This window comes from Mastacembelus armatus, unplaced genomic scaffold (assembly GCF_900324485.2).
Source record: "Mastacembelus armatus unplaced genomic scaffold, fMasArm1.2, whole genome shotgun sequence".
NCBI classification, from domain to species: domain Eukaryota; kingdom Metazoa; phylum Chordata; class Actinopteri; order Synbranchiformes; family Mastacembelidae; genus Mastacembelus; species Mastacembelus armatus.
Window position 1 is genome coordinate 561,652 of NW_022872853.1, and position 25,583 is coordinate 587,234.

Below are 25,583 nucleotides of genomic sequence, written 5' to 3' on the forward strand. Positions count from 1 at the left end.
CATGTCAAACCTGCGTTTCTTTGTTACATCACGCACGGTTTGTAAACGCTCCTTGTTCAGTTGTGTTATCCCGCAAAACCCCTTTGAATTTCCCGCAATGTTTCAAGTGTCACGTGAGCGCTCTGATTGGCCACGTCGCTGCGTGCGTTTAAAGAGCCGTCGCGAGCCGCGCTCCTATTGGCCGGCGGTGTTCGGCGCCAAGATTTCAATAAAAGGCGAGCGGACGAGAAGCCGCTTCAGTCTCTGCTCTCCGTCCGTGTCCGCTGCTCTCAGCTCACCGTTCCTGCTTCGGCGTCCCCGTTCAGCTTCGGCCTTTGTCCCAGTCGTGTGTCCGTGTCGAGATGCTTTCTGCCCGGTCTCCTCTCTCCGCCAAGAGCGAAAACGTCCTGAGCGGCCAGATCCGCAACATGGCGCTGGACAAAGAAAACACGGTGAGAAGACAAAAGCCAAAGCTTCATCTTCACTTTCAGCCCGAAACTGGTTTGTGGTGTGAAACTGAGCAGTGAACCTGGTTTGTCCCTAAAGTCCGACCTGTTTTTTCTGTCCCCCTCAGCCTCCGAGCCTGAACAGCAGCCGCATCTTGGCGTCGAAAACCGCGCGAAAAATCTTCGACGATGCTTCGGTAAGTGGCCGCAAACGTGCTGACAGCTTCAGAGCTGGACCCGGTGGGCCACACACACGACCCGCCTTCATGTTGGGCCGAACGGCGCCGGTTCTGTTGTTTGTTGTGCTCGTGTGGCGCCTAAAGCGCCGGTTCTGGCGCCAAGCCGGACGACCAGCTGTTAGAGTCCGGCTGCGGCTGCGGCTTGGACTCAGCACCTGACACTCTCATGGTTCTGCTCGGTGTCTGGGTGTTGAGGAGCTCTGGGATCTTTGATTCTGCACAAATGTTCTTTGGGCTTGTTCTTAGTTTGCAGCCAAACTTTTAAAAGTTTTCATGCACAAAAGTTCAGCTGAGGTTCCTCAACAGGGGTCTTCAGGACTGTGTTCAGACCATAATGACCTGAAGTTGAGAGAAGCTGCAGTTTTCAGCTTCAACTTCAACTTTACCACTGAAACTAAAAGATTTTGGTTTTTCAAATATTCATGTCTCATTTTAAGTGTAACGACGACGTTTGCTGCTTCTGTAATCGGTGTAACGGTCGGTCCTGCATCAACCGGTGGACAGACACGTTATAAAGTCACTGAATGTTTGACCTTCTTGTTTGTGGTTTTCAGCCCAAAGCCGTGAAGAAGAGCAGCAGCAGAGAGGAGGAGCCGCTGCTGAAAGAAAACCCTCGCCGCTTCGTCGTCTTCCCCATCCAGTACCACGACATCTGGCAGATGTACAAGAAGGCCGAGGCGTCTTTCTGGACCGCGGAGGAGGTAAACCTGGCCCCCAGCACGCTCGCAAATCCTGCAGCCTCGTGCTCTTTGCTGGTCTCTGTAAAAGCTTTTGTGTGTCCAGGTGGATCTGTCCAAGGACCTGCAGCACTGGGAGTCTCTGAAGGACGAGGAGAGGTACTTCATCTCTCACGTGCTGGCTTTCTTCGCCGCCAGCGACGGCATCGTCAACGAGAACCTGGTGAGGGCGACCTGAGTCCTGCTGCTGTGGGAACAGATTATCGATCAGCTATCGGTTCGGTTCAGACGTCACCGTGTGACGCTTGTTTTCTCATTGTGTTGTTTGACTGTGTTCACCAGGTGGAGCGCTTCACACAGGAAGTGCAGGTGACCGAGGCCAGGTGTTTCTATGGCTTCCAGATCGCCATGGAGAACATCCACTCGGAGATGTACAGCCTCCTGATCGACACCTACATCCGGGAGCCCAAGGAGAGGTGAGCCTCGTACTGGGTTGTACTGGTCAGGTACTGGGTCATATCGGTCTGCTGCTGGTGTGTGACGGTGCGTTTAATGACCCTCAGGGAATACCTGTTCAACGCCATCGAGACTCTGCCGTGTGTGAAGAAAAAGGCGGACTGGGCTCTCAACTGGATCGGCAACAAGAGCGCCACCTACGGTAACTTTGCTCCCTGTGCCGCCACATTGTGTCCCTGTCCCTGATCTATCAGCTGTGGTATTGATGGTCTGTGTCTGGTATCGGTGCTACAGGAGAGCGCGTGGTGGCGTTTGCGGCCGTGGAGGGAATCTTCTTCTCTGGTTCGTTCGCTGCGATCTTCTGGCTGAAGAAGAGAGGCCTGATGCCCGGCCTGACCTTCTCCAACGAGCTCATCAGCAGAGACGAGGTGACTTTCCGTTACTGGTGGTTCGTTAAACTGTGAGCAAACCCGACACACGTTGGGCTGAGTCTTAGTTGTTACAGGAGTCGTTGGGATGTTTTTAGAGTTGAAATGTTTGTCAGACAACACGAGATATTGACTGATGTCTCTTTGGGCTGGAGGCAGCTGGTGGTTTTATGAAACCCTGCAGAAACTCGTCCTGTTTTGATTTGTGGTCTAACTGGGTGGACTGGTTTCAGGGGCTGCACTGTGACTTCGCCTGTCTCATGTTCAAACACCTGGTGAAGAAGCCGGCGAAGGAAACGGTCACCGCCATCATCAGGAACGCCGTGGAGATCGAACAGGTGGGTGACCACAACGGGCTGAGGTGATGAACTGGTTCTTGGTCTCCCAGTCTGCTCCCAGTTTGCTGAACTGCTGTTTTGTGTTCAGGAGTTTCTGACAGAGGCTCTGCCGGTGAAGCTGATCGGGATGAACGGGGACCTGATGAAGCAGTACATCGAGTTTGTGGCCGACAGACTGATGCTGGAGCTCGGTTTTAATAAGGTAACTGCGCCCGACCAAACCACAGCTCCCAGTAGGACCACACTGGTCATAGAACATACTGTGTCCGAGTGTTTGTGAAGTTAAAGACTCATGGTTCAATTTGTCTGAACGAGTCTGCCAGTCCCCAAAACTCACCTTTTAAAAACAAAAGATCTCAGCTCAGTTTCTGGGTGATGTTCATCAGGCAGAAATCAATAACTACATTATGTGGGACTTTTGTGAAATACATTTTATAAACAGCATGAAGGTCCAGCTTCTCTTTGTGGTCTTTATTCTACAGTAAAGTTTTAATGTCAGCTGGTTTCTGACTGGTCTGTATGGAGTCTGTGATGATGAGACGCGCAGGGGTACGGACCTCAGCCGCTGATGGGGGCTGAGTGCTGCTGCTGAGTCTGATCGGAGGACAAGTGGTTCACTGACGGACGGCAGCAGCACGAGACAGACGCCTGCCTGAGCAGACGAGCGTAGAGCGGTTAAGACGAGTTGTGGTTTTGGTTCTCAGGTGTCAGAACTGAGTCCTGTTCTCTTTGCAGATCTACCTGGTGGAGAACCCCTTCGACTTCATGGAGAACATCTCTCTGGAGGGAAAGACCAACTTCTTTGAGAAGCGAGTGGGCGAGTACCAGAAAATGGGCGTGATGTCCGGCTCCACAGACAACACCTTCAGGCTGGATGCCGACTTTTGAGAAAACAGTTTACACTCCTCACTGCAGGAGGATGACGGACTCTGGAAGTGGGTTAAAAACTGGTGCTTTAGTCTCTGTAGGTGTGGCAACAGCTTGGACTGTCGCTGTTGAACAGGACCTCATTTTAATGTCTCAGGTGATGGTGGTTTCTGCGGAGAACTGATCTTTTCAGTTGAAAAGGTGCTGCAGCGCAGGGCTCTGTCCCAAACCGATGATTTAGGGCTTGGATCAGAACCCTGCTCATGTTCTTCTGTGTATCTTTGTAAATCTTTTTTTTTTTTTTAAATTACTTTTGTACAGAATTTTTGTTTTTGTTTTTGTTTTTTTTTTAAATAAATGTAACTTTATGTAAAAGCCTCAGTTGTTTTTGCTACTTCTGATCCCTCTGGTCTTTGGTCAATTTGAAGACTTCGTGTAAAAGGTTTTGTTGCAATGAAACATTTCATAAAATATGAGAAAATTCGTCCTGTGCTCAAAACCAGTTTATCATTTTTACACTTTAATGCAAAAAGTTTTGGTCTTTAAGGTCTAAAATATTTCAAATAAATTGATTGTAAAGGAACATTTGGATAAACTGTAATGTCCTTTACACAAGGCCAGGTTCACTGTTACTTTCTGTCCTTGTGTGTTTGTTGAACTGTTCCTTTAATTCCTACTCATTTCTTCTGGGAGATGGATTTCAGAGGTGATGTGAGGAGGAACTACTTTAAGTTCTTGGAGAAAAGACACATCCATTGGGTTTGAACACACTTAAAGTTTAGTGACACAGCAAAGACGTAAACGTCAAGGACTGAAACCAAATTACCTAAAAGATAAAACATCAAGTGACAGATGAACCGAAGGGACAACTGCTAAAAATAGACTTTAATAGACATGAAGTGGGGGAGCGACTGAAACTGGAATGAGGGAAACTCCATCAGGTCTTAGTGGCGATTGAAACTTGTCTGATCAAGTTAATTGATCATTATTGGAATAACAAGGTTGGAAACTCCAAGATGATACATTTAAAATCAGCCTTGATAAGGAAAACCTGTTTAAAAATAAAATTGTATTTAGAAAATAGTTTTTGTTTTGACATTTGTGGGTCAAAGACTTTGACTCTCCTAGAACCACAATGACCTTTCACCTTTAGGGCGCCTTCAAAATTCCCGGCGAAACAGCTCGACACGTGATGTGACGTAACGAGGCCTCGCTCGCGGCGGTCACGTGATTTGGGGCTAACCACAGCTGAGCGACCCTTCCGCTTCAAAAGACCGTGACTGTGTCGAGCGGACGGGCCCGAGCGGACGTTACTAGTACCGGAAGGAAGTTGGACTGTCTGCGGTTTTATCGTCATGTTGGACTCAAGCACAATAAAATAGAACCGAAAGAAAAGCTGTCTGGTCGGATGGATACCAACCGCGTTTCCGGTGGTGTGAAGCGGCTCGGACTCATCCTTGAAAACTGACGCTTGATGCGGAAGTGGGACTATATGTTTGTGACGACTTCAGGTGTTCGGGTCCACAATGTCGGCGTCGAGCTCGAGACAGACGTTTTTAAACCCGGTAGGTCTCAGTTTTTATCTGTTGGGGCTTCACAGGAAGGAGGGAAGGCTCGTCGCTAATTTCTGTTTTGGTCTGACATTAGTTTCGTAAGTTCTTATTGAATGTTTCGTTCGGAACTGCTCAGTTCGGTCCATTGGTCACTGTGTTTAGTGCTCGCTGCCTGCAGACAGCACAAGGAACCCTCAGTACATGGACTCGAACCTCATCCCTTAGACCCAAATACTTAGATCCAGCAGTTTCTGGATACTGATATTTTGGACATGTGTTGTTTACGTCAGTTACAGTTAATGCGCTGTTGTGACCCGCTGTCCAGTCAAACCTGGACTCACTGTCCCTCACTGATGGCGCAGGGTCCGAACCTGTCCTGGGCTCTGGTAGGTTTGGTTTACAGGGTTCTGTGACGCCGTCCAGATGGGAGGAGTCAAACAGTTCGTGACCAGCATTGGAGGGGTCTTGCAGAAACCTGTTCTGCCCTCCTCTTGACCCGTGAGGTGTACAGGACCAGTAGAGGGGGCAGGTTGGGGTTAGAGGTTCGGGCAGAGGAGGCAAGTGTGTCTGAAGGTTAATTTAGACTTGTGCTAATGTTCATACTTGCACAGTTATAAAACTGATGCCATTTGGACTGTCCCTGAATGAGACTGATGCTGAAAACTACATTTTCAGCTTTTCAGATTAACTCCTCTTACCTACCTTGACTTTCTTATTACCCTGAACAGGGTCCTACGCCTGAGCCCTAGGCCTCCACATTAGCACAGTGAAACTTTACTAAGAAAAAACGAAAGTGATGCTTTAGTACGGTGTCTGATAATAGTGATGCTTCAGTACGGTGTCTGATAATAGTGATGCTTCAGTACGGTGTCTGATAATAGTGATGCTTCAGTACGGTGTCTGATAATAGTGATGCTTCAGTACGGTGTCTGATAATAGTGATGCTTCAGTACGGTGTCTGATAATAGTGATGCTTCAGTACGGTGTCTGATAATAGTGATGCTTTAGTATGGTGCCTGATAATAGTGATGCTTTAGTATGGTGTTATGAAAAGTGATGCTTTAGTATAGTGTCTGATAATAGTGATACTTTAGTATAGTGTCTGATAATAGTGATACTTTAGTATAGTGTCTGATAATAGTGATACTTTTAGTATGGTGTCTGATAATAGTGATGCTTTAGTACGGTGTCTGATAATAGTGATGCTTTAGTACGGTGTCTGATAATAGTGATACTTTAGTACGGTGTCTGATAATAGTGATGCTTTAGTATGGTGTTATGAAAAGTGATGCTTTAGTATAGTGTCTGATAATAGTGATACTTTAGTATGGTGTCTGATAATAGTGATGCTTTAGTATGGTGTTATGAAAAGTGATGCTTTAGTATGGTGTTAGGAAAAGTGATGCTTTAGTATGGTGTCTGATAATAGTGATGCTTTAGTATAGTGTCTGATAATAGTGATGCTTTAGTATGGTGTCTGATAATAGTGATGCTTTAGTATGGTGTTATGAAAAGTGATGCTTTAGTATGGTGTCTGATAATAGTGATGCTTTAGTATGGTGCCTCATAATAGTGATGCTTTAGTATGGTGTCTGATAATAGTGATGCTTTAGTATGGTGCCTCATAATAGTGATGCTTTAGTAGTGTCTGATAATAGTGATGCTTTAGTATGGTGCCTCATAATAGTGATGCTTTAGTATGGTGCCTAATAATAGTGATGCTTTAGTATGGTGTTATGAAAAGTGATGCTTTAGTATAGTGTCTGATAATAGTGATGCTTTAGTATGGTGTCTGATAATAGTGATGCTTTAGTATGGTGTCTGATAATAGTGATGCTTTAGTATGGTGTCTGATAATAGTGATGCTTTAGTATGGTGTTATGAAAAGTGATGCTTTAGTATGGTGCCTAATAATAGTGATGCTTTAGTAGTGTCTGATAATAGTGATGCTTTAGTATGGTGCCTCATAATAGTGATGCTTTAGTATGGTGCCTCATAATAGTGATGCTTTAGTAGTGTCTGATAATAGTGATGCTTTAGTAGTGTCTGATAATAGTGATGCTTTAGTATGGTGCCTCATAATAGTGATGCTTTAGTATGGTGTTATGAAAAGTGATGCTTTAGTATAGTGTCTGATAATAGTGATACTTTAGTATGGTGTCTGATAATAGTGATGCTTTAGTATGGTGTCTGATAATAGTGATGCTTTAGTATGGTGTCTGATAATAGTGATGCTTTAGTATGGTGTTATGAAAAGTGATGCTTTAGTATGGTGTTATGAAAAGTGATCCTTTAGTATGGTGGTGTCTGATAATAGTGATGCTTTAGTATGGTGCCTAATAATAGTGATGCTTTAGTAGTGTCTGATAATAGTGATGCTTTAGTATGGTGCCTCATAATAGTGATGCTTTAGTATGGTGCCTCATAATAGTGATGCTTTAGTAGTGTCTGATAATAGTGATGCTTTAGTATGGTGCCTCATAATAGTGATGCTTTAGTATGGTGTTATGAAAAGTGATGCTTTAGTATAGTGTCTGATAATAGTGATGCTTTAGTATGGTGTCTGATAATAGTGATGCTTTAGTATGGTGTCTGATAATAGTGATGCTTTAGTATGGTGTCTGATAATAGTGATGCTTTAGTATGGTGTTATGAAAAGTGATGCTTTAGTATGGTGTTATGAAAAGTGATGCTTTAGTATGGTGGTGTCTGATAATAGTGATGCTTTAGTATGGTGCCTAATAATAGTGATGCTTTAGTAGTGTCTGATAATAGTGATGCTTTAGTATGGTGCCTCATAATAGTGATGCTTTAGTATGGTGCCTAATAATAGTGATGCTTTAGTAGTGTCTGATAATAGTGATGCTTTAGTATGGTGCCTAATAATAGTGATGCTTTAGTAGTGTCTGATAATAGTGATGCTTTAGTATGGTGCCTCATAATAGTGATGCTTTAGTATGGTGCCTCATAATAGTGATGCTTTAGTATGGTGTTATGAAAAGTGATGCTTTAGTATGGTGTTATGAAAAGTGATGCTTTAGTATCGTGTCTGATAATAGTGATGCTTTAGTATGGTGCCTAATAATAGTGATGCTTTAGTATAGTGTCTGATAATAGTGATGCTTTAGTATGGTGCCTAATAATAGTGATGCTTTAGTATGGTGCCTAATAATAGTGATGCTTTAGTATGGTGCCTCATAATAGTGATGCTTTAGTATAGTGTCTGATAATAGTGATGCTTTAGTATAGTGTCTGATAATAGTGATGCTTTAGTATGGTGCCTGATAATAGTGATGCTTTAGTATGGTGCCTCATAATAGTGATGCTTTAGTATGGTGCCTAATAATAGTGATGCTTTAGTAGTGTCTGATTATAGTGATGCTTTAGTATGGTGCCTCATAATAGTGATGCTTTAGTATGGTGCCTCATAATAGTGATGCTTTAGTAGTGTCTGATAATAGTGATGCTTTAGTATGGTGCCTCATAATAGTGATGCTTTAGTATGGTGCCTCAATAGTGATGCTTTAGTAGTGTCTGATAATAGTGATGCTTTAGTATGGTGGTGTCTGATAATAGTGATGCTTTAGTATGGTGCCTAATAATAGTGATGCTTTAGTAGTGTCTGATCATAGTGATGCTTTAGTATGGTGCCTCATAATAGTGATGCTTTAGTATGGTGCCTCATAATAGTGATGCTTTAGTATGGTGCCTCATAATAGTGATGCTTTAGTATGGTGCCTCATAATAGTGATGCTTTAGTATGGTGCCTCATAATAGTGATGCTTTAGTAGTGTCTGATAATAGTGATGCTTTAGTATGGTGTTATGAAAAGTGATGCTTTAGTATGGTGGTGTCTGATAATAGTGATGCTTTAGTATGGTGCCTAATAATAGTGATGCTTTAGTAGTGTCTGATAATAGTGATGCTTTAGTATGGTGCCTCATAATAGTAATGCTTTAGTATGGTGCCTCATAATAGTGATGCTTTAGTATGGTGCCTCAATAGTGATGCTTTAGTAGTGTCTGATAATAGTGATGCTTTAGTATGGTGGTGTCTGATAATAGTGATGCTTTAGTATGGTGCCTAATAATAGTGATGCTTTAGTAGTGTCTGATCATAGTGATGCTTTAGTATGGTGCCTCATAATAGTAATGCTTTAGTATGGTGCCTCATAATAGTGATGCTTTAGTATGGTGCCTCATAATAGTGATGCTTTAGTATGGTGCCTCAATAGTGATGCTTTAGTAGTGTCTGATAATAGTGATGCTTTAGTAGTGTCTGATAATAGTGATGCTTTAGTATGGTGCCTCATAATAGTAATGCTTTAGTATGGTGCCTCATAATAGTAATGCTTTAGTATGGTGCCTCATAATAGTGATGCTTTAGTATGGTGCCTCAATAGTGATGCTTTAGTAGTGTCTGATAATAGTGATGCTTTAGTATGGTGGTGTCTGATAATAGTGATGCTTTAGTATGGTGCCTAATAATAGTGATGCTTTAGTAGTGTCTGATCATAGTGATGCTTTAGTATGGTGCCTAATAATAGTGATGGTTTAGTAGTGTCTGATAATAGTGATGCTTTAGTATGGTTCCTCATAAGTGATGCTTTAGTATGGTGCCTCATAATAGTGATGCTTTAGTAGTGTCTGATAATAGTGATGCTTTAGTATGGTGCCTCATAATAGTGATGCTTTAGTATGGTGCCTCATAATAGTGATGCTTTAGTATGGTGCCTCATAATAGTGATGCTTTAGTATAGTGTCTGATAATAGTGATGCTTTAGTATGGTGCCTCATAATAGTGATGCTTTAGTATAGTGTCTGATAATAGTGATGCTTTAGTATGTCACATACTATAATTTTACTTATTTTCATCACTATACTCAAGCGTCAACCAGCTGTTTCTACTTTGTCCTACTGCCTTTAAAGTCACATGAATATTTCTGACATTTCATGTCCATAGGTGGTTCCCTTTGCGGGCACGATCCTGGGTGGTTTGCAGCCAGGAGAGATGGTTCTCATTCAGGGCTCTGTGCCGACTAAGTGTGACAGGTGAGGACTTATAATACAGAATCCTGAAACACAGTAATTGGGTTTCTGATCCAGGTTTGAGTGTTCATGGTTTGGTTTATGTAGTTTTGAAATCTGTGTGAAATCCTGTTGCCCTCTGTGCTGTCTCCCAGGTTCCAGATAGACTTCACATGTGGCAGCAGTGTGAAGCCGAGGGCAGATGTGGCGTTTCACTTCAACCCAAGGTTTCGGAAATCGCCGTGCATCGTCTGCAACACGCTGCAGAAGGAGCAATGGGGCCGAGAGGAGATCCTGTACCAGATGCCCTTCACTGCTGGGGGGGAGTTTGAACTCATCATCCTCATCCTGGAAGACAAGTTCAAGGTGAGAAACGGTCAGGACAGATCCACTGATGTTTACAGATCAATAACATGTTTTCTGTCATATTCCATTATCAGCTAGTGGATCAAAAATTTGAGCAACAAATGTTAATTTGAAGTCCACAGTTCAATTCTGTCTGCTGATGAAGGTCAGAGCACATGGTAGAAAGCTCCAGCAGAGCCGCTAAATGGAGCTATGGTGGGATTCCTTTGTTGGCAAGACATCCTGTCTGTTCTGTACTGGTCCTGCTCAGTCTCTATGCTACTACTGTACCTCCAACATAAAAAGTGCCAGATTAAATTCATATTGAAATGAGATCAGTATCGCCAGATACTGAGTGAGGATTCAGACAGAAACAGGACCAAGAAAACACCTGACTCAGAACCCCTGTTCTTTGATTAGCTCTTATTGATTTAGTGACACAAACACTGTTTGCAGTCCTGATGAAATAACAGATTTCAGTTAAACAAACAGGAAGCTGCTCCTGATAAAGACCCTGATCTCTGTGAAAGTTAAATGAATACCTGTGCTCGTTGTGCCGCAGGTGGCCGTGAACGGAGCTCATGTGTTGGAGTATAAACACAGAGTGGAACTGGAGCGGGTTGACACCCTTTCCATTTCTGGGTCTGTCAACGTTCAAGCTGCCGGCATCCTCCCCCCGAGTTCAGTGAGTATCTTGTGTAGCTAAAGAGGCTGATTTCAAAATTAGAGCCTTGTCTTCATGTGATGTTTCTTTTTTTTCAGAGCACAGGGTCTCCTGCATCCAGTCTGAGCAGCCAAGACTTGGACATCACAGTAAGAACAAATTTTATATGATATATTTGCTGATGTTCTACACTGGGTAAAACCAGTATAGACACAATAGACATAACAGACTATAATGCAGTTTGATGTATCAGACAGATGGAAACAGATGAATAACAAAATAAAACAGCGGGCCCCAGATGAAATGTCTTCACAGAAGATAGAAAACTTTATTTGAAAGTATAAATGATTAATTGATCACCAGTGAAAACATAAAGGGCTTTTTGGCACATGAACATGTGTGAGCCACTAACCAACAGATTTGTCTTCTGCAGAAACTTCCCTTCAGAGCAGACCTGCCAAAGGGCCTGAGCGTCGGACAAAGCATCACAATCAAAGGACAAACCAATCAAAACGCACAGAGGTAAGCAACACCTGGATGACATCATTAGCACTGACAGGTTTGACAAACAGGATGTAATTAAATAAGTCACACTGTAAAAATACTTCATAAAACAGTCAAAGTATAAGCAGAGTTTGAAGTATTATCATCATCATCAGATTTTATCATCATGATGCAATAATGTATTAACAGCAAATCAATAACATTAAATCAGTAAATTCAGGTTAACATTTATTCTCATCATGGAATCAATCTGTTCTTCGGTTTGTAAAAATTTAGAGAATAATGAAACATATTAGTTACACCTTCCTAATTTTGCTGCACATTAAATATTACTTTAAATAAATTACAGATATAACAGTGTTGTACATCTTCATGTAGTACACGTGTTAATTTCAAAATGGCAGACAAATGTAGTGCAGTAAATAATTCTACTGTCCAGCAGTGAAATATAAACCAGAACTGCAGTTAAGACATTAACTGAACATGTTTGGTTGATGGACAGTGAACTTTTAACTTTAAAATGTTACTGCCTGTGTACATTTACTCAGGTAGTAAATGTTAGTATGGATTAAGGTACTTGTACATTTTACTGCACTACACTTTTCTGATTGTCATAAAGATGAAGTACAAACATTTCCTGAATTTTTACAAACTTTTGATTAACGATAATGAAAATAATCAGCTCACTCTGCATCAAGTAGAACATAGTAAGTACTTTTACTTGGATTGTACCATCTCAACAGTATTAGTTTGACCTTCAGACCTGACTGTCTGACGTCAGGCTGGAAACAAAACATGCTGAATAACACACACGTGACGTGTTCATGTGTTTCAGTTTGTGTGTGAACCTGCGAGTGGCAGACAGCAACGACATCGCTCTTCATCTCAACCCTCGTCTGAAGAAACAGGCCTTCGTCAGGAACTCCTTCCTGTCTGGGTGCTGGGGCCCCGAGGAGACAGAGTTAGCCCACTTCCCCTTCGTTACAGGACAGTACTTTGAGGTATCTTGGGGTCACAATCAGAACTTGGTGCTGGGGCTCGCTGGGACTCTGCTTTAACCTGTCACCTTTGTGTTTCCGGCACAGATGATCATTCTGTGTGAGGCTCGCCAGTTTAAAGTGGCTGTTAACGGGATCCACCAGCTGGCCTACAGGTACCGGGTCCAGGACCTGAGTCGAATCAAGCAGGTGGAAGTGGGAGGAGACCTCACGCTACTGGATGTCGAGACTGTCTGACACTTTCTAAACCCTTAAACTTTACACGTCTTGTACTGCCATTAAAAACCTGCACACATCCTGTTAACTTACAGACAGCGGCTTATCTGTAACCTCACATGCTTAATAAAATGTTCTGTACAACAGCTAGAGACTTTTCTCCTTCACTTACTGCTGCAGGCAATCCCAGCATGCACTGGGACAGGTACAGTCTTTGTCAGGGGTGTGTAACCTGATCTACATTGAGTGCTTCCCCTGAACATGCTCAGTCTATTGCTGGTTTCTCAAAAGTCGGCATCCAGCCTGAAGGTGTTGTCTGTGGAGCCGGACATCACGCCCATTTTCTGGTACTCGCCCACTCGCTTCTCAAAGAAGTTGGTCTTTCCCTCCAGAGAGATGTTCTCCATGAAGTCGAAGGGATTCTCCACCAGGTAGATCTGCAAAGAGAACAGGACTCAGTTCTGACACCTGAGAACCAAAACCACAACTCGTCTTAACCGCTCTACGCTCGTCTGCTCAGGCAGGCGTCTGTCTCGTGCTGCTGCCGTCCGTCAGTGAACCACTTGTCCTCCGATCAGACTCAGCAGCAGCACTCAGCCCCCATCAGCGGCTGAGGTCCGTACCCCTGCGCGTCTCATCATCACAGACTCCATACAGACCAGTCAGAAACCAGCTGACATTAAAACTTTACTGTAGAATAAAGACCAAAAAGAGAAGCTGGACCTTCATGCTGTTTATAAAATGTATTTCACAATAAAAGTCCCACATAATGTAGTTATTGATTTCTGCCTGATGAACATCACCCAGAAACTGAGCTGAGATCTTTTGTTTTTAAAAGGTGAGTTTTGGGGACTGGCAGACTCGTTCAGACAAATTGAACCATGAGTCTTTAACTTCACAAACACTCGGACACAGTATGTTCTATGACCAGTGTGGTCCTACTGGGAGCTGTGGTTTGGTCGGGCGCAGTTACCTTATTAAAACCGAGCTCCAGCATCAGTCTGTCGGCCACAAACTCGATGTACTGCTTCATCAGGTCCCCGTTCATCCCGATCAGCTTCACCGGCAGAGCCTCTGTCAGAAACTCCTGAACACAAAACAGCAGTTCAGCAAACTGGGAGCAGACTGGGAGACCAAGAACCAGTTCATCACCTCAGCCCGTTGTGGTCACCCACCTGTTCGATCTCCACGGCGTTCCTGATGATGGCGGTGACCGTTTCCTTCGCCGGCTTCTTCACCAGGTGTTTGAACATGAGACAGGCGAAGTCACAGTGCAGCCCCTGAAACCAGTCCACCCAGTTAGACCACAAATCAAAACAGGACGAGTTTCTGCAGGGTTTCATAAAACCACCAGCTGCCTCCAGCCCAAAGAGACATCAGTCAATATCTCGTGTTGTCTGACAAACATTTCAACTCTAAAAACATCCCAACGACTCCTGTAACAACTAAGACTCAGCCCAACGTGTGTCGGGTTTGCTCACAGTTTAACGAACCACCAGTAACAGAAAGTCACCTCGTCTCTGCTGATGAGCTCGTTGGAGAAGGTCAGGCCGGGCATCAGGCCTCTCTTCTTCAGCCAGAAGATCGCAGCGAACGAACCAGAGAAGAAGATTCCCTCCACGGCCGCAAACGCCACCACGCGCTCTCCTGTAGCACCGATACCAGACACAGACCATCAATACCACAGCTGATAGATCAGGGACAGGGACACAATGTGGCGGCACAGGGAGCAAAGTTACCGTAGGTGGCGCTCTTGTTGCCGATCCAGTTGAGAGCCCAGTCCGCCTTTTTCTTCACACACGGCAGAGTCTCGATGGCGTTGAACAGGTATTCCCTGAGGGTCATTAAACGCACCGTCACACACCAGCAGCAGACCGATATGACCCAGTACCTGACCAGTACAACCCAGTACAAGGCTCACCTCTCCTTGGGCTCCCGGATGTAGGTGTCGATCAGGAGGCTGTACATCTCCGAGTGGATGTTCTCCATGGCGATCTGGAAGCCATAGAAACACCTGGCCTCGGTCACCTGCACTTCCTGTGTGAAGCGCTCCACCTGGTGAACACAGTCAAACAACACAATGAGAAAACAAGCGTCACACGGTGACGTCTGAACCGAACCGATAGCTGATCGATAATCTGTTCCCACAGCAGCAGGACTCAGGTCGCCCTCACCAGGTTCTCGTTGACGATGCCGTCGCTGGCGGCGAAGAAAGCCAGCACGTGAGAGATGAAGTACCTCTCCTCGTCCTTCAGAGACTCCCAGTGCTGCAGGTCCTTGGACAGATCCACCTGGACACACAAAAGCTTTTACAGAGACCAGCAAAGAGCACGAGGCTGCAGGATTTGCGAGCATGCTGGGGGCCAGGTTTACCTCCTCCGCGGTCCAGAAAGACGCCTCGGCCTTCTTGTACATCTGCCAGATGTCGTGGTACTGGATGGGGAAGACGACGAAGCGGCGAGGGTTTTCTTTCAGCAGCGGCTCCTCCTCTCTGCTGCTGCTCTTCTTCACGGCTTTGGGCTGAAAACCACAAACAAGAAGGTCAAACATTCAGTGACTTTATAACGTGTCTGTCCACCGGTTGATGCAGGACCGACCGTTACACCGATTACAGAAGCAGCAAACGTCGTCGTTACACTTAAAATGAGACATGAATATTTGAAAAACCAAAATCTTTTAGTTTCAGTGGTAAAGTTGAAGTTGAAGCTGAAAACTGCAGCTTCTCTCAACTTCAGGTCATTATGGTCTGAACACAGTCCTGAAGACCCCTGTTGAGGAACCTCAGCTGAACTTTTGTGCATGAAAACTTTTAAAAGTTTGGCTGCAAACTAAGAACAAGCCCAAAGAACATTTGTGCAGAATCAAAGATCCCAGAGCTCCTCAACACCCAGACACCGAGCAGAACCATGAGAGTGTCAGGTGCTGAGTCCAAGCCGCAGCCGCAGCCGGACTCTAACAGCTGGTCGTCCGGCTTGGCGCCAGAACCGGCGCTTTAGGCGCCACACGAGCACAACAAACAACAGAACCGGCGCCGTTCGGCCCAACATGAAGGCGGGTCGTGTGTGTGGCCCACCGGGTCCAGCTCTGAAGCTGTCAGCACGTTTGCGGCCACTTACCGAAGCATCGTCGAAGATTTTTCGCGCGGTTTTCGACGCCAAGATGCGGCTGCTGTTCAGGCTCGGAGGCTGAGGGGGACAGAAAAAACAGGTCGGACTTTAGGGACAAACCAGGTTCACTGCTCAGTTTCACACCACAAACCAGTTTCGGGCTGAAAGTGAAGATGAAGCTTTGGCTTTTGTCTTCTCACCGTGTTTTCTTTGTCCAGCGCCATGTTGCGGATCTGGCCGCTCAGGACGTTTTCGCTCTTGGCGGAGAGAGGAGACCGGGCAGAAAGCATCTCGACACGGACACACGACTGGGACAAAGGCCGAAGCTGAACGGGGACGCCGAAGCAGGAACGGTGAGCTGAGAGCAGCGGACACGGACGGAGAGCAGAGACTGAAGCGGCTTCTCGTCCGCTCGCCTTTTATTGAAATCTTGGCGCCGAACACCGCCGGCCAATAGGAGCACGGCTCGCGACGGCTCTTTAAACGCACGCAGCGACGTGGCCAATCAGAGCGCTCACGTGACACTTGAAACATTGCGGGAAATTCAAAGGAGTTTTGCGGGATAACACAACTGAACAAGGAGCGTTTACAAACCGTGCGTGATGTAACAAAGAAACGCAGGTTTGACATGAAACTGTGGGCTTCACACCGCGCCCGGAAGTGACAGTTACTGACTGAAACGCCCAAAGTAAAGATGGTTCCGTAAATGACACATTAGTCTGTAAACAGACGCTTTAATCCGCTCCAGAGACTCTCACTGTGGTGGAAACACGGAGGGGCCTGTATGTTTAATAATTCAGCTTCACACACCTGCTCATCCTCAGACTGGACCGGATCATTATGTGAACAGATACGAACCGGAAATGGTCATTTCTCTTCATTTCCCGCTGCCGCGCTTTTCGCTCAGCGTCAACAACACAATTTAGCGCCAAGACGCTTTTACTAAGCACATATCACAACATGTCTACGATTAAAGATGTCATAAAGGTGTCAGGTGGATCCAGAGGAATCAGAACCAGGACTGACATTAACCCGTTTGTCTGAAGAACAAACAAAAACATCAGGGAACAAAACAGCTGATGTTTTTCTGGCCGTAACAACAAACAGCGACTTCAGGACTGAAACCTCGTTTGTTTTTGTGTGTTGTACCTTATTTTTTCCCGCTTTCAGCCTCCGAAGTTAAACTTTTAGCAGCGTTTTCCCTCTAAATCTACGTCATCACGTTCTTTCTTCCTGCAGGCGACGCAGACGTAGTAACCGTTTCCAGGTTACTGCCGAGAGGAGCGCTCTGATTGGCTGCGATAGAAACGTCACAGTTAGGGATGACCTTTAGTTTTTACCCTTTTAACTTCCTGGGCAGATCAATAAAGTTTTATATGATCAATAGTTTACTCAGGCAGGTTCAGGGAATTATAACCAATCACAACAACTGTTACTGTCTTGGCAGTAAAAATATTTAGTTCACAGCACATTTGAATCCTGAACAAAGATGAAGGTAAATATTGACTTTAATTAAATCTCACGTAGCCGACAGCTGCTGTTATAATACATAGAAGTCAAAGCAGTCAGGACGATAAGGCCTGCAGTTACTGTCCGGGTCCACACATTTATTAACACCCTAACTCCATCCATCCATCATCCAGACCCCTTTAGTCCTAACCAGGGTCCCAGGGATCTGCTGGAGCCTATCGCAGCTCTCTCTGAGTGAAAGGCAGGGGTCCACCCTGGACAGGTCCCCAGTCCATCACAGGGCCACATAGAGACAGACAACCTCACACACTCACACTCACTCCTATGGGCAATTTAGAGTCACCAATCAACCTGACATACATGTTTTTGGACTGTGGGAGGAAACCAGAGTACCTGGAGAAAACCCACACAAGCACAGGGAGAACATGCAGACTCCACACAGAAAGGCCCCTGATGGGTTTCAAACCAGGAACCTTCTTGATGTGAGGCAACAGTGTCCACTAGTCCACCATGCTGCCTACGCCCTAACTGCCAGTAATCAAATGAGTCACTTAGTGTGACCTGGATATGCATCATAAATATTAATGGATCAGTTTAAAATGAACACAAGTCTGTGTTTGGACTTACACCGTGTTGTGTCCAAGTCTGACCAGGGACTTTATGGCCTGTTAACTCTTCTGTTCAGTCGGAGCTGAAGCTTTGTCTGGCTCCAGTGTCGTGCTGGAGGAGAAACACTGAAGGTTCACTGTGTTTGTTTATTCACCTAGAAGCTGCTGTATTTTACAGAAAAATCCAGAACAACAGGCACAAAATCAACAAACTAGAGACACTGTGACAGAAACCTCTGCTGGTCTGTACTTCATGTGGGCTCTCCACTAAAATGGAAAAGGAATAATACAGTTCTTATGTAAACCGGATTAGCTTATTCAGCTGAACATCTGGCAGTGTCGGTGCTTCACTGCCAGATGTTTGGGAAGCCCCAGTCGATAGAAGCAATAACCTGAAGATTCATGTGGATTCAGTCGGTTGCTCAGTTATTCTGATGAAAACCTCCTGAACCGCTTCTTTGATTTACGTAGAAAAAGTCAGTGTTTTTTTGTCTTTGGTCCTGGTTCGACTGCAGCTGAAGGCCGACGTCTGTTTGGCACCGGATTAGCTTATTCTGGATTCAACGTTTTGTGTTTTAGGCAGGAAACAGAAGGAAAAATGGTGAAGAGTAAAAAGACGCATGAACAGGGACGTGACGTGGCTTCGGTCCAGACCTGGTAAAACCTGTTCTCCTGAACATTTGAAGTTTGAATATTCAAAGTTTACTGACATCCCTGGCTCTTAAAACAACAAACAAACAAACATCAAACACCTGATTTAGTGAAACCTCAGTTTTCAGTCATGCTTCCTTATTTACTGTCTCTCGGTTTAAAACCTCCTGGAGTCCATGAACATATTTAATTCTGTCTGACTTTACTCAGAGATAGAGCAGCTCATTCAGGTCCATTTTGTGGTGAGCAAAAAAGTTATTTTCAGCTATTTACAGTCAGAAGTCACATGAAAATATGAAGTTTCATGTCTAAGATGTAACTGTTGTATTTGTGAGTATAAAAAGTGAAAGAACCTTTCACAACCTCCAGCTGCTCGAATCTTCTGAGTGATTATCACGGAAGATCCGTCACTTTCACAGGCGGCTCTGTGCTTCGTTAAACTGACGGAGTGAAAAACCAGATCTACACCTGAGATTCGTCTGTGAGTGAAATGAAACCAGAGGGTTTGTAAAACCAGCGAGCTTCACGTTTGTCATGAAGAGAAAAAAAAGACTGTTTGTCTTCTCTGGTTCTAAACTAGAACTAGAATCTTCTTTTTATTCTCTGTGAGTCAAACGTTCCACCTCACCCGCTCTGTCGTGTCATCAGTTTCCATTCTCCTTTTGTGAATCGGATTTTCCACGAAAAGCTCCAATAAAAGCAGATGTCATGTTTTTTCTCTTCCGTGGAAAGTCTGAGGGACGTTTCAGTCTCCAGCCTCATTGATGTGATTTGTTGTCTGAGCCTGTTTCTGTTCAGATCTGATCCTCCTCGGCCAACAGGACAAACCCTGAGTGACGCTTCGTCTTGAATTTTCTGCTTTTCATGATGTGCGGAAAACAGAACCAAAGGTCACGCTGAGGTTAAATGAAACGCCGTGGGGAGGGGGGTCACACGGAGCTGAGTTTTACCAGCCCTCTGACCGAGTCCTCGTGCAGAGCGTCCTGATGAGCGGGGTCATACAGGGAGGCGGGGGAGGGGACAGGTGGCTGTGGTTGGGGGTGGAGCTGCAGGTGGGCGGGGCAGGGTAGGGCGCCCTGCGGCGTGCTGCAGGGCGTCTCCTCCGGACTGACGAAGTGATGGTGGAGGTGATGGTGGAGGTGGTGCAGGTGGTTGAGGTGGTGGTGGCAGTGGGTGTCACCGGCGGCGTCCCTCAGGGCCAAGACGTCCCCGCCACAGGATGGCAAGGACGGCTGGGTGGGGGACAGGTAGGCGCAGGGACCCCCCAGGGTGGTGGTCTTCCCTGGAAGAGGGGCCAGGACCACAGGGTTGCTGTGGAGCAGGGGGGTGGCTGCTGCCTGGAGGACGAACTTGGTGCTCTGGATACACTGATCCTGATGGCACTGAGACAGAGGGTTAGAGAACAGGGACAGACTCAGACCCAGAGGACAAACATATACAACCAAGTGAGAGTATCAACCAGACTGTAAAGTTCAGAACTTAAACCATTAATTCTTGACAGAGCACATTTCCTACAATCACTCACAGCAAACCCTGAATGTGAGTCTTCAGCAGAGCAGATTTTTTCCTCCCTGTGTCGACGTCAGTATTGACGACAGACGTCAGTATTGACGACAGACGTCAGTATTGATCAGTGAGCTCCACCTACCATGTGACTGTGGAGCTGGGTGGTGGTGTGGCTGCTGCTCCCGTTGGACTGGGATCCGGTCTGTGGCGTGTCCGACTGGATCAGACCTCTCCTGTCGATCAGACTGGGACACAAAGACGTGATGGTCGTTTCGTACAGTAGAAGTGCATCTCTGTCTTTTTCAGGCTCCATTAAAACTTTTCCACTGCACATACACGTTGATTTTACACTGAACAGTTTTATTGTTTATTTTGACTTTTCACTTTCTATTTCCTGTGTGGGGGGTTCAAGGTGCAAAGGGTTAAAATATTTGTTGTAAGTAAATAAATGATGAACCAGATGCACCAGATCCTTTGGTACCTGACCTAAAAGTCTTTTCCTGTCAGCAGATGGATGCGAACACCTGTCAGGGAATCAGGTGAAGCTGTGAACACACAGACTGTCTAACGAAGCTGCGTCCATGTGTTTGGTCCTGGAAAACAAACACCTCCTTCCCCCTCATCACTTCCCTTGTCTAGTACTGACTTTAGTCCTGGATTAGGTCTGACTTTAGTCCTGCATTAGGGCTGACCTTAGTCCTGGATTAGGGCTGACCTTAGTCCTGCATTAGGGCTGACCTTAGTCCTGGTTTAGCTCAGGATGTTACTGACCTGGGCGGCAGTGGTCCACACAGAGCAGCACAGCAGTTGGTCAGGATGTTTCCATAACTGTAGGGGTTGTAGTTGTCCTTTCCCCGCTTGGTGGACCAGGATCCCTTGATCTGAACCAGAACAGACCAGGACAGGAACAAAGAGAGCCACATTACTAGCAACAATAGACATCTCGTTCCAATTAAGGTTACCACCTTTTTTGGTGAATGAAAGAATTGACTAGTCTGCGTCCTCCTGGAGTCCTCTCTGGGACCTCCTGCAGGTCCTCAGACCACAGTGTGGGGCCTTGTATACTCACATCCTCATTGGTGGTCTGGTTGGAGCTGATCAGGTAGGTGTGGAACCCTGACAGACCGACGATGGACCAGATGGAGAAGAAACACACCACCACCTCCAGGACGGTGCAGGACAGAGTTAAGGACAAACTCTGGATTTTGTTCAGTTTAAAACCAAATATAATCCAGTTTAACACCAAATATAATCCAGTTTAACACCAAATATAATCCAGTTTAACACCAAATATAATCCAGTTTAAAACCAAATATAATCCAGTTTAACACCAAATACAATCCAGTTTAAAACCAAATATAATCACCAATAATATGAACTAATCATTAATGTTTGGATTAATAATGAATATTAATTTAAAGTTCACATACAAACTGAACATGAGTTCGATGGTCTGAAACAACAACAAACCATCATCACTGATGTCACGGCCTAAACCAGGACAGAAACCACATTTAGGAAACTGACGTCGGGGCTTTTTCAGGAGCCGATGACACGTTTCACCACTTTAACTTTTATTTTCCACTAAAATTTACATAAAAATAATAAGTGATCAATCTCTCTGTCACTGTTTGGATCAATTAATGAATCTTTCAGTGTAAGAAACGTCAGAAAGTGTGAAAAATCCCATCCAGGTCTCAAAGCCTCCACAGTGAAAGGATATCTGGCCGGACTGTCTTTGAGCGCTCCCAGAAAACCCGTCTGGTTCGACCCTGCAACACAAACAAAGAGCCAGAGCTGGTTCAGTTTATTCCCTTTAACGTTTCTCTGCAAACAGAGAACAGAGCAAACAGTCATGGCTGACAACGTGGACGCCCTCACATCAGCACCTGGACCACATCTGAGCAAACCAACACCAGAAAACACCGGACTGCTCTGACAGACCCACACTGAAACTAAATATTTTCCTCTGTACTGCTGGGAGTGAACTTAGTGAACTTAGTGCTGGTGGATGAATCAGCTCCACGTTCGCTTGTCATGACACCACGGGCCCGAACGTTAGACTGGACCTTTAAGATTCACTAACGGCAAATCATGTTTTCTTCTAAAGACCAGGTCACACTGCAGGTGGTTTAGAAACTCCCCACACCAGGCGTAAACAACAACAACAAGGCCTCCAGCGAAGAGCTGAAGGCACCGCTCTCTAAATGAACGTCTTCCAGACCAAAGTCCTGAGTCTGCTGGATCTTTTTATAGCTCTGCTGCTAAAACAGCAAACAAGCAGAGTAATGTTGACAGGAAGACAAGTTTCCCTGTGACAGCCTGAATCCGAAACAGGCCGAGACCCAGATTGCCAACAGTTTAGACCTGCGGGGCAGGAAAACAACAGCAGCAGTCTGAGCACAGACAATAGGGTCAATGAGCATGACGGGGACGACTGGCAGGCGGGTTCAGGTCCATTGATCCAAAGAGTCTCTTCTATGAAAATCAACCAGCAGCAAAACAGTTAATTCACCTCATTCAACATTTACTTCACGTTTTGTCTGATAAAGTTTCCATTATCATCACTGGGACCAGTCCAAGTCAAGAAACCTGAGACTGAGATGAGCCTGAGTGGAAACACCCACTGAAACACGTAAAAACCTGAAGTCCAGGACGAGCTGAGTCCAAACAACCACAAGACAGAGCAGTTCACCGAGCAGAAACCTGAACAGTGTTTTAGAATCTGGTCCAGCAGAGTCGGGGTGAAGTGCAGCTCTGCTCTGATCGATCAATAACTGCAGTATCAGCCTGACAGGTCGTCAATCACAGGACGATCAATGTCTGAGCCTCGTTTCATTAACGACACAGACGAAAATCTCTGCAGAGCCACGACACATGGAGTCAAAACACCCACAAGAAGAGACGAGTCCGAGTCAGTTTGTCTGTCACAGCAAAACAAGTCCGAGTCCAAACACATGAGAGACCTTCACAATCCACAAGACTCTCAGTCAAAACCCCATCAAGACCGAGACGAGTCAGAGTCAAAACCCCAGAAGTCCAGGACGAGTCAAAACGAGACAATTTTGAGTCAACACCCACAGGACTGAAACAAGTCAAACCACCAGAGAGACTGAGATGAATCCGAGTCCAGAGTCACAGCCCAGGTGAGACCTGTGTGGGACAACATGCTGCACCAGGACGTGGGACTAGACTGTGACGATTCAAGTTTCAGTTTTATTTCTTACTTTTAATAAACCAGCCGATCGAGCTTCAATGCACCAGGTCGTCATGTTTCTGTACTGATCAGTGAGTCACAGTGAGGAGGAGGCGGCAGGACGTTACTCACTGAGGATGATGTGCGTGATGACGAAGGCGAAGATGAAGATGGTGAGGAAGGAGAGCGAGAGGATGAACAGGTAGAAGAAGCGATAGTTCCTCCGGCCCACGCAGTTCCCGACCCACGGGCAGTGATGGTCGAATCGCTCTGAGGGGAAACCAAACAGGAAAAATTAAACAGCTGTAACATCTGGTTTGTACAAACAAAATGTTTGTTGCTCAGGTTAAAGGCTGTGGTGGTCTGGCCCACACCGGGACTGGGACCACTACAGCGCCACCAGGGGTTCAGGAGTGCGAACCCCGACCCTGAACTGCAGCACACGGCTCGTGACCTCAGACTGACCCACACAGTTGTCACACAGGCTGCAGTGTGACGCCCGCGGCGGCCTGAAGATCTTGCAGGTGAAGCAGTACTTGAGTTTGACCGTCTGGCCGTTGATGAGGACCTCTCTGGTGCGGGGAGCAGGTCTGGATCCGCCTGCAGCGTCTGAAACACAAACAGCTCAGCTAAGTCACATAAAGCCCATTTTCCCATCTCACTGTGGACACTCAGCGATGCTCTCCACGCTCTCATCAGTCTTTACTTCTTTGTCAGACAGGAAGTGAGGATGTTGCTTCAAGCTGCGCGTCACAGAATCAATTCCTGAGCGAAACATCCTACTCTCTGCCATCCTGCTTCCTGCTGACAAACCTGGCTCAGGGCTGACTGACAGCTCCGCCATGGAAAGAAATAAACAAACAACAATGAGAGGTTTCCATAAATAGATCAGAGAGCTTCCACGGTGACGTTCGGTTTCTGACTGATTCACCAAAAACAAACTGAACTGGTGTCTTTGTGAGGACCCTCACTGACATTATGGATCCCCCAACCCGAACCCAGAAACCAGGTCTGAATCAAATATCGTTTGAAGCTGCTGCTGTGCTGCAGCGGGATCAGACTGGAAGTAAACAACTGTAATTATACTGTATTTCACATCACACTCGCTCCACATTTGTATCAGCTCATTTATCATGTTTGTGTGTTTCCATGGTTACCGATTTGTCGCTCCAGGTCGGCGGCCTCGTCCGGTGAGGCTCGGGGCAGGACGCCGGGGTCGCTGAAACTCGCCCTGAGCAGCATCCCCATGACGAAGATGAAGAGGACGCCACCGACCGCGGGGATGGCGGGGCTCAGGGTGGACGCCAGGAAGGGACAGCTGAAAGAACAAGAGCCTTCAGTCCCGGGGCCAAAACAAAGAGCTGATGGTGCATTAACTGTCAGGGTTTTAGAGTTCGGATCGACCAGGCCACTGGTCCAAGAGGTCAGGGGGACCTGAGGTGACATATTTGTTTGATTATCATAGAGCTCAGGTATAAGACACAGGATGAAATGAGCCTTTTTGGGTCATCTCTCACTGTTGGAGCTGGTTTTTGGAAACAGACGGGCCTCCCATTGTTGGTGAGGAAGAACCATGTGAGCCAGGTCAGCGGTGTGGCTCCCTGCTGTGGTTTTAATAGTTTTTGGACAACAATGGAGGTCTACGGCACAGACCCATAAGCTGAACCAGGTTCTGGATTCATTACTTTGAGGGACCAAACACAACAAGCCAAAACCGGTTCCACCACTTGTTTACTGACACAACCAAAAACAGACGAACTGAGTTTGAGTCCGTCCACTGATCCATCATCTACAATGTCTCTGTCTCTCAGAGAGCCTGGCTGGGGTCAAAGTTCACTTTGCTGAGGACTTACAGTGTGTGTGTGTGTTACTCACTCGAAGGTGAAGAAGAGGCCGCAGGTGAGCAGGATGAGGACCAGGGTCAGGTAGAAGACCCCGGTCTGTCTCGCCATCATGATCCTCCCGTCGCAGTAGAACCGGTTCCTCCCCGGGAACACCTGCCACTTCCTGCGGGGGGTCCGGCTCCTGTGGCCCGGGCAGGAGGGCGGCTCTGCACCGCCTGCGGGGGCGGCGGGAGCTGGAGTCGAGCCGCTGCGGGTGCAGATCTGGTTGTACTGACCCGGCTGCTGGATCTGGGACATGTGTCCTCACAGGTGAGCGCACAGGTAAATGCAAACGGAAACGTTCAAATAAATCCGAGCTGTGCGCGTGCAGCAGGTGCGTTCAGGCTGTCCAAATGTTCCGTGATCCTCCCACCAGAACCCGCAGGTCTGGTTTCTGTCTCGGGATCCAAAACATAAGAAAATCC

General features: G+C 46.0%; 4 protein-coding genes and 2 non-coding genes across 6 annotated transcripts; 3 read left to right on the forward strand and 3 right to left on the reverse strand.

The window, feature by feature from the left end:
• The first annotated feature begins 202 nt into the window (after positions 1-202).
• rrm2 (ribonucleotide reductase M2 polypeptide) lies at positions 203-3,717 on the forward strand. Its single transcript, XM_026308287.1, has 10 exons — positions 203-431; positions 554-622; positions 1,219-1,365; positions 1,448-1,564; positions 1,684-1,817; positions 1,905-1,999; positions 2,092-2,225; positions 2,459-2,563; positions 2,652-2,765; positions 3,299-3,717. The coding sequence occupies exons 1-10, from the start codon at positions 342-344 to the stop codon at positions 3,449-3,451; spliced, it is 1,158 nt and encodes a 385-aa protein (XP_026164072.1). The 5' UTR covers positions 203-341; the 3' UTR covers positions 3,452-3,717.
• On the forward strand, positions 3,089-3,224 carry LOC113131263 (small nucleolar RNA SNORD94). Its single transcript, XR_003295779.1, has one exon. It is a non-coding gene; the product is annotated as a small nucleolar RNA SNORD94 (small nucleolar RNA).
• Positions 3,718-4,710: 993 nt separating the features above from the next.
• lgals8a (galectin 8a) lies at positions 4,711-12,887 on the forward strand. Its single transcript, XM_026308249.2, has 8 exons — positions 4,711-4,995; positions 9,946-10,034; positions 10,166-10,376; positions 10,918-11,040; positions 11,118-11,168; positions 11,453-11,541; positions 12,359-12,524; positions 12,609-12,887. Exons 1-8 carry the CDS (start codon positions 4,957-4,959, stop codon positions 12,756-12,758), a joined length of 918 nt encoding a protein of 305 aa, XP_026164034.1. The 5' UTR covers positions 4,711-4,956; the 3' UTR covers positions 12,759-12,887.
• LOC113131220 (ribonucleoside-diphosphate reductase subunit M2) lies at positions 11,328-16,273 on the reverse strand. The gene is made up of 10 exons (XM_026308248.2): positions 16,045-16,273; positions 15,854-15,922; positions 15,111-15,257; positions 14,912-15,028; positions 14,659-14,792; positions 14,477-14,571; positions 14,251-14,384; positions 13,913-14,017; positions 13,711-13,824; positions 11,328-13,174 (listed from the first exon to the last, which is right to left on the reverse strand). The coding sequence occupies exons 1-10, from the start codon at positions 16,132-16,134 to the stop codon at positions 13,022-13,024; spliced, it is 1,158 nt and encodes a 385-aa protein (XP_026164033.1). The 5' UTR covers positions 16,135-16,273; the 3' UTR covers positions 11,328-13,021.
• Positions 13,249-13,384, reverse strand: LOC113131264 (small nucleolar RNA SNORD94). The gene has a single exon (XR_003295780.1). It is a non-coding gene; the product is annotated as a small nucleolar RNA SNORD94 (small nucleolar RNA).
• A 2,058-nt stretch (positions 16,274-18,331) lies between the features above and the next one.
• Positions 18,332-25,416, reverse strand: LOC113131206 (probable palmitoyltransferase ZDHHC14). Its single transcript, XM_026308230.1, has 9 exons — positions 25,151-25,416; positions 24,433-24,593; positions 23,741-23,884; positions 23,408-23,545; positions 21,803-21,851; positions 21,149-21,251; positions 20,851-20,960; positions 20,222-20,324; positions 18,332-19,955 (listed from the first exon to the last, which is right to left on the reverse strand). Exons 1-9 carry the CDS (start codon positions 25,414-25,416, stop codon positions 19,503-19,505), a joined length of 1,527 nt encoding a protein of 508 aa, XP_026164015.1. The 3' UTR covers positions 18,332-19,502.
• Positions 25,417-25,583: the final 167 nt, after the last annotated feature.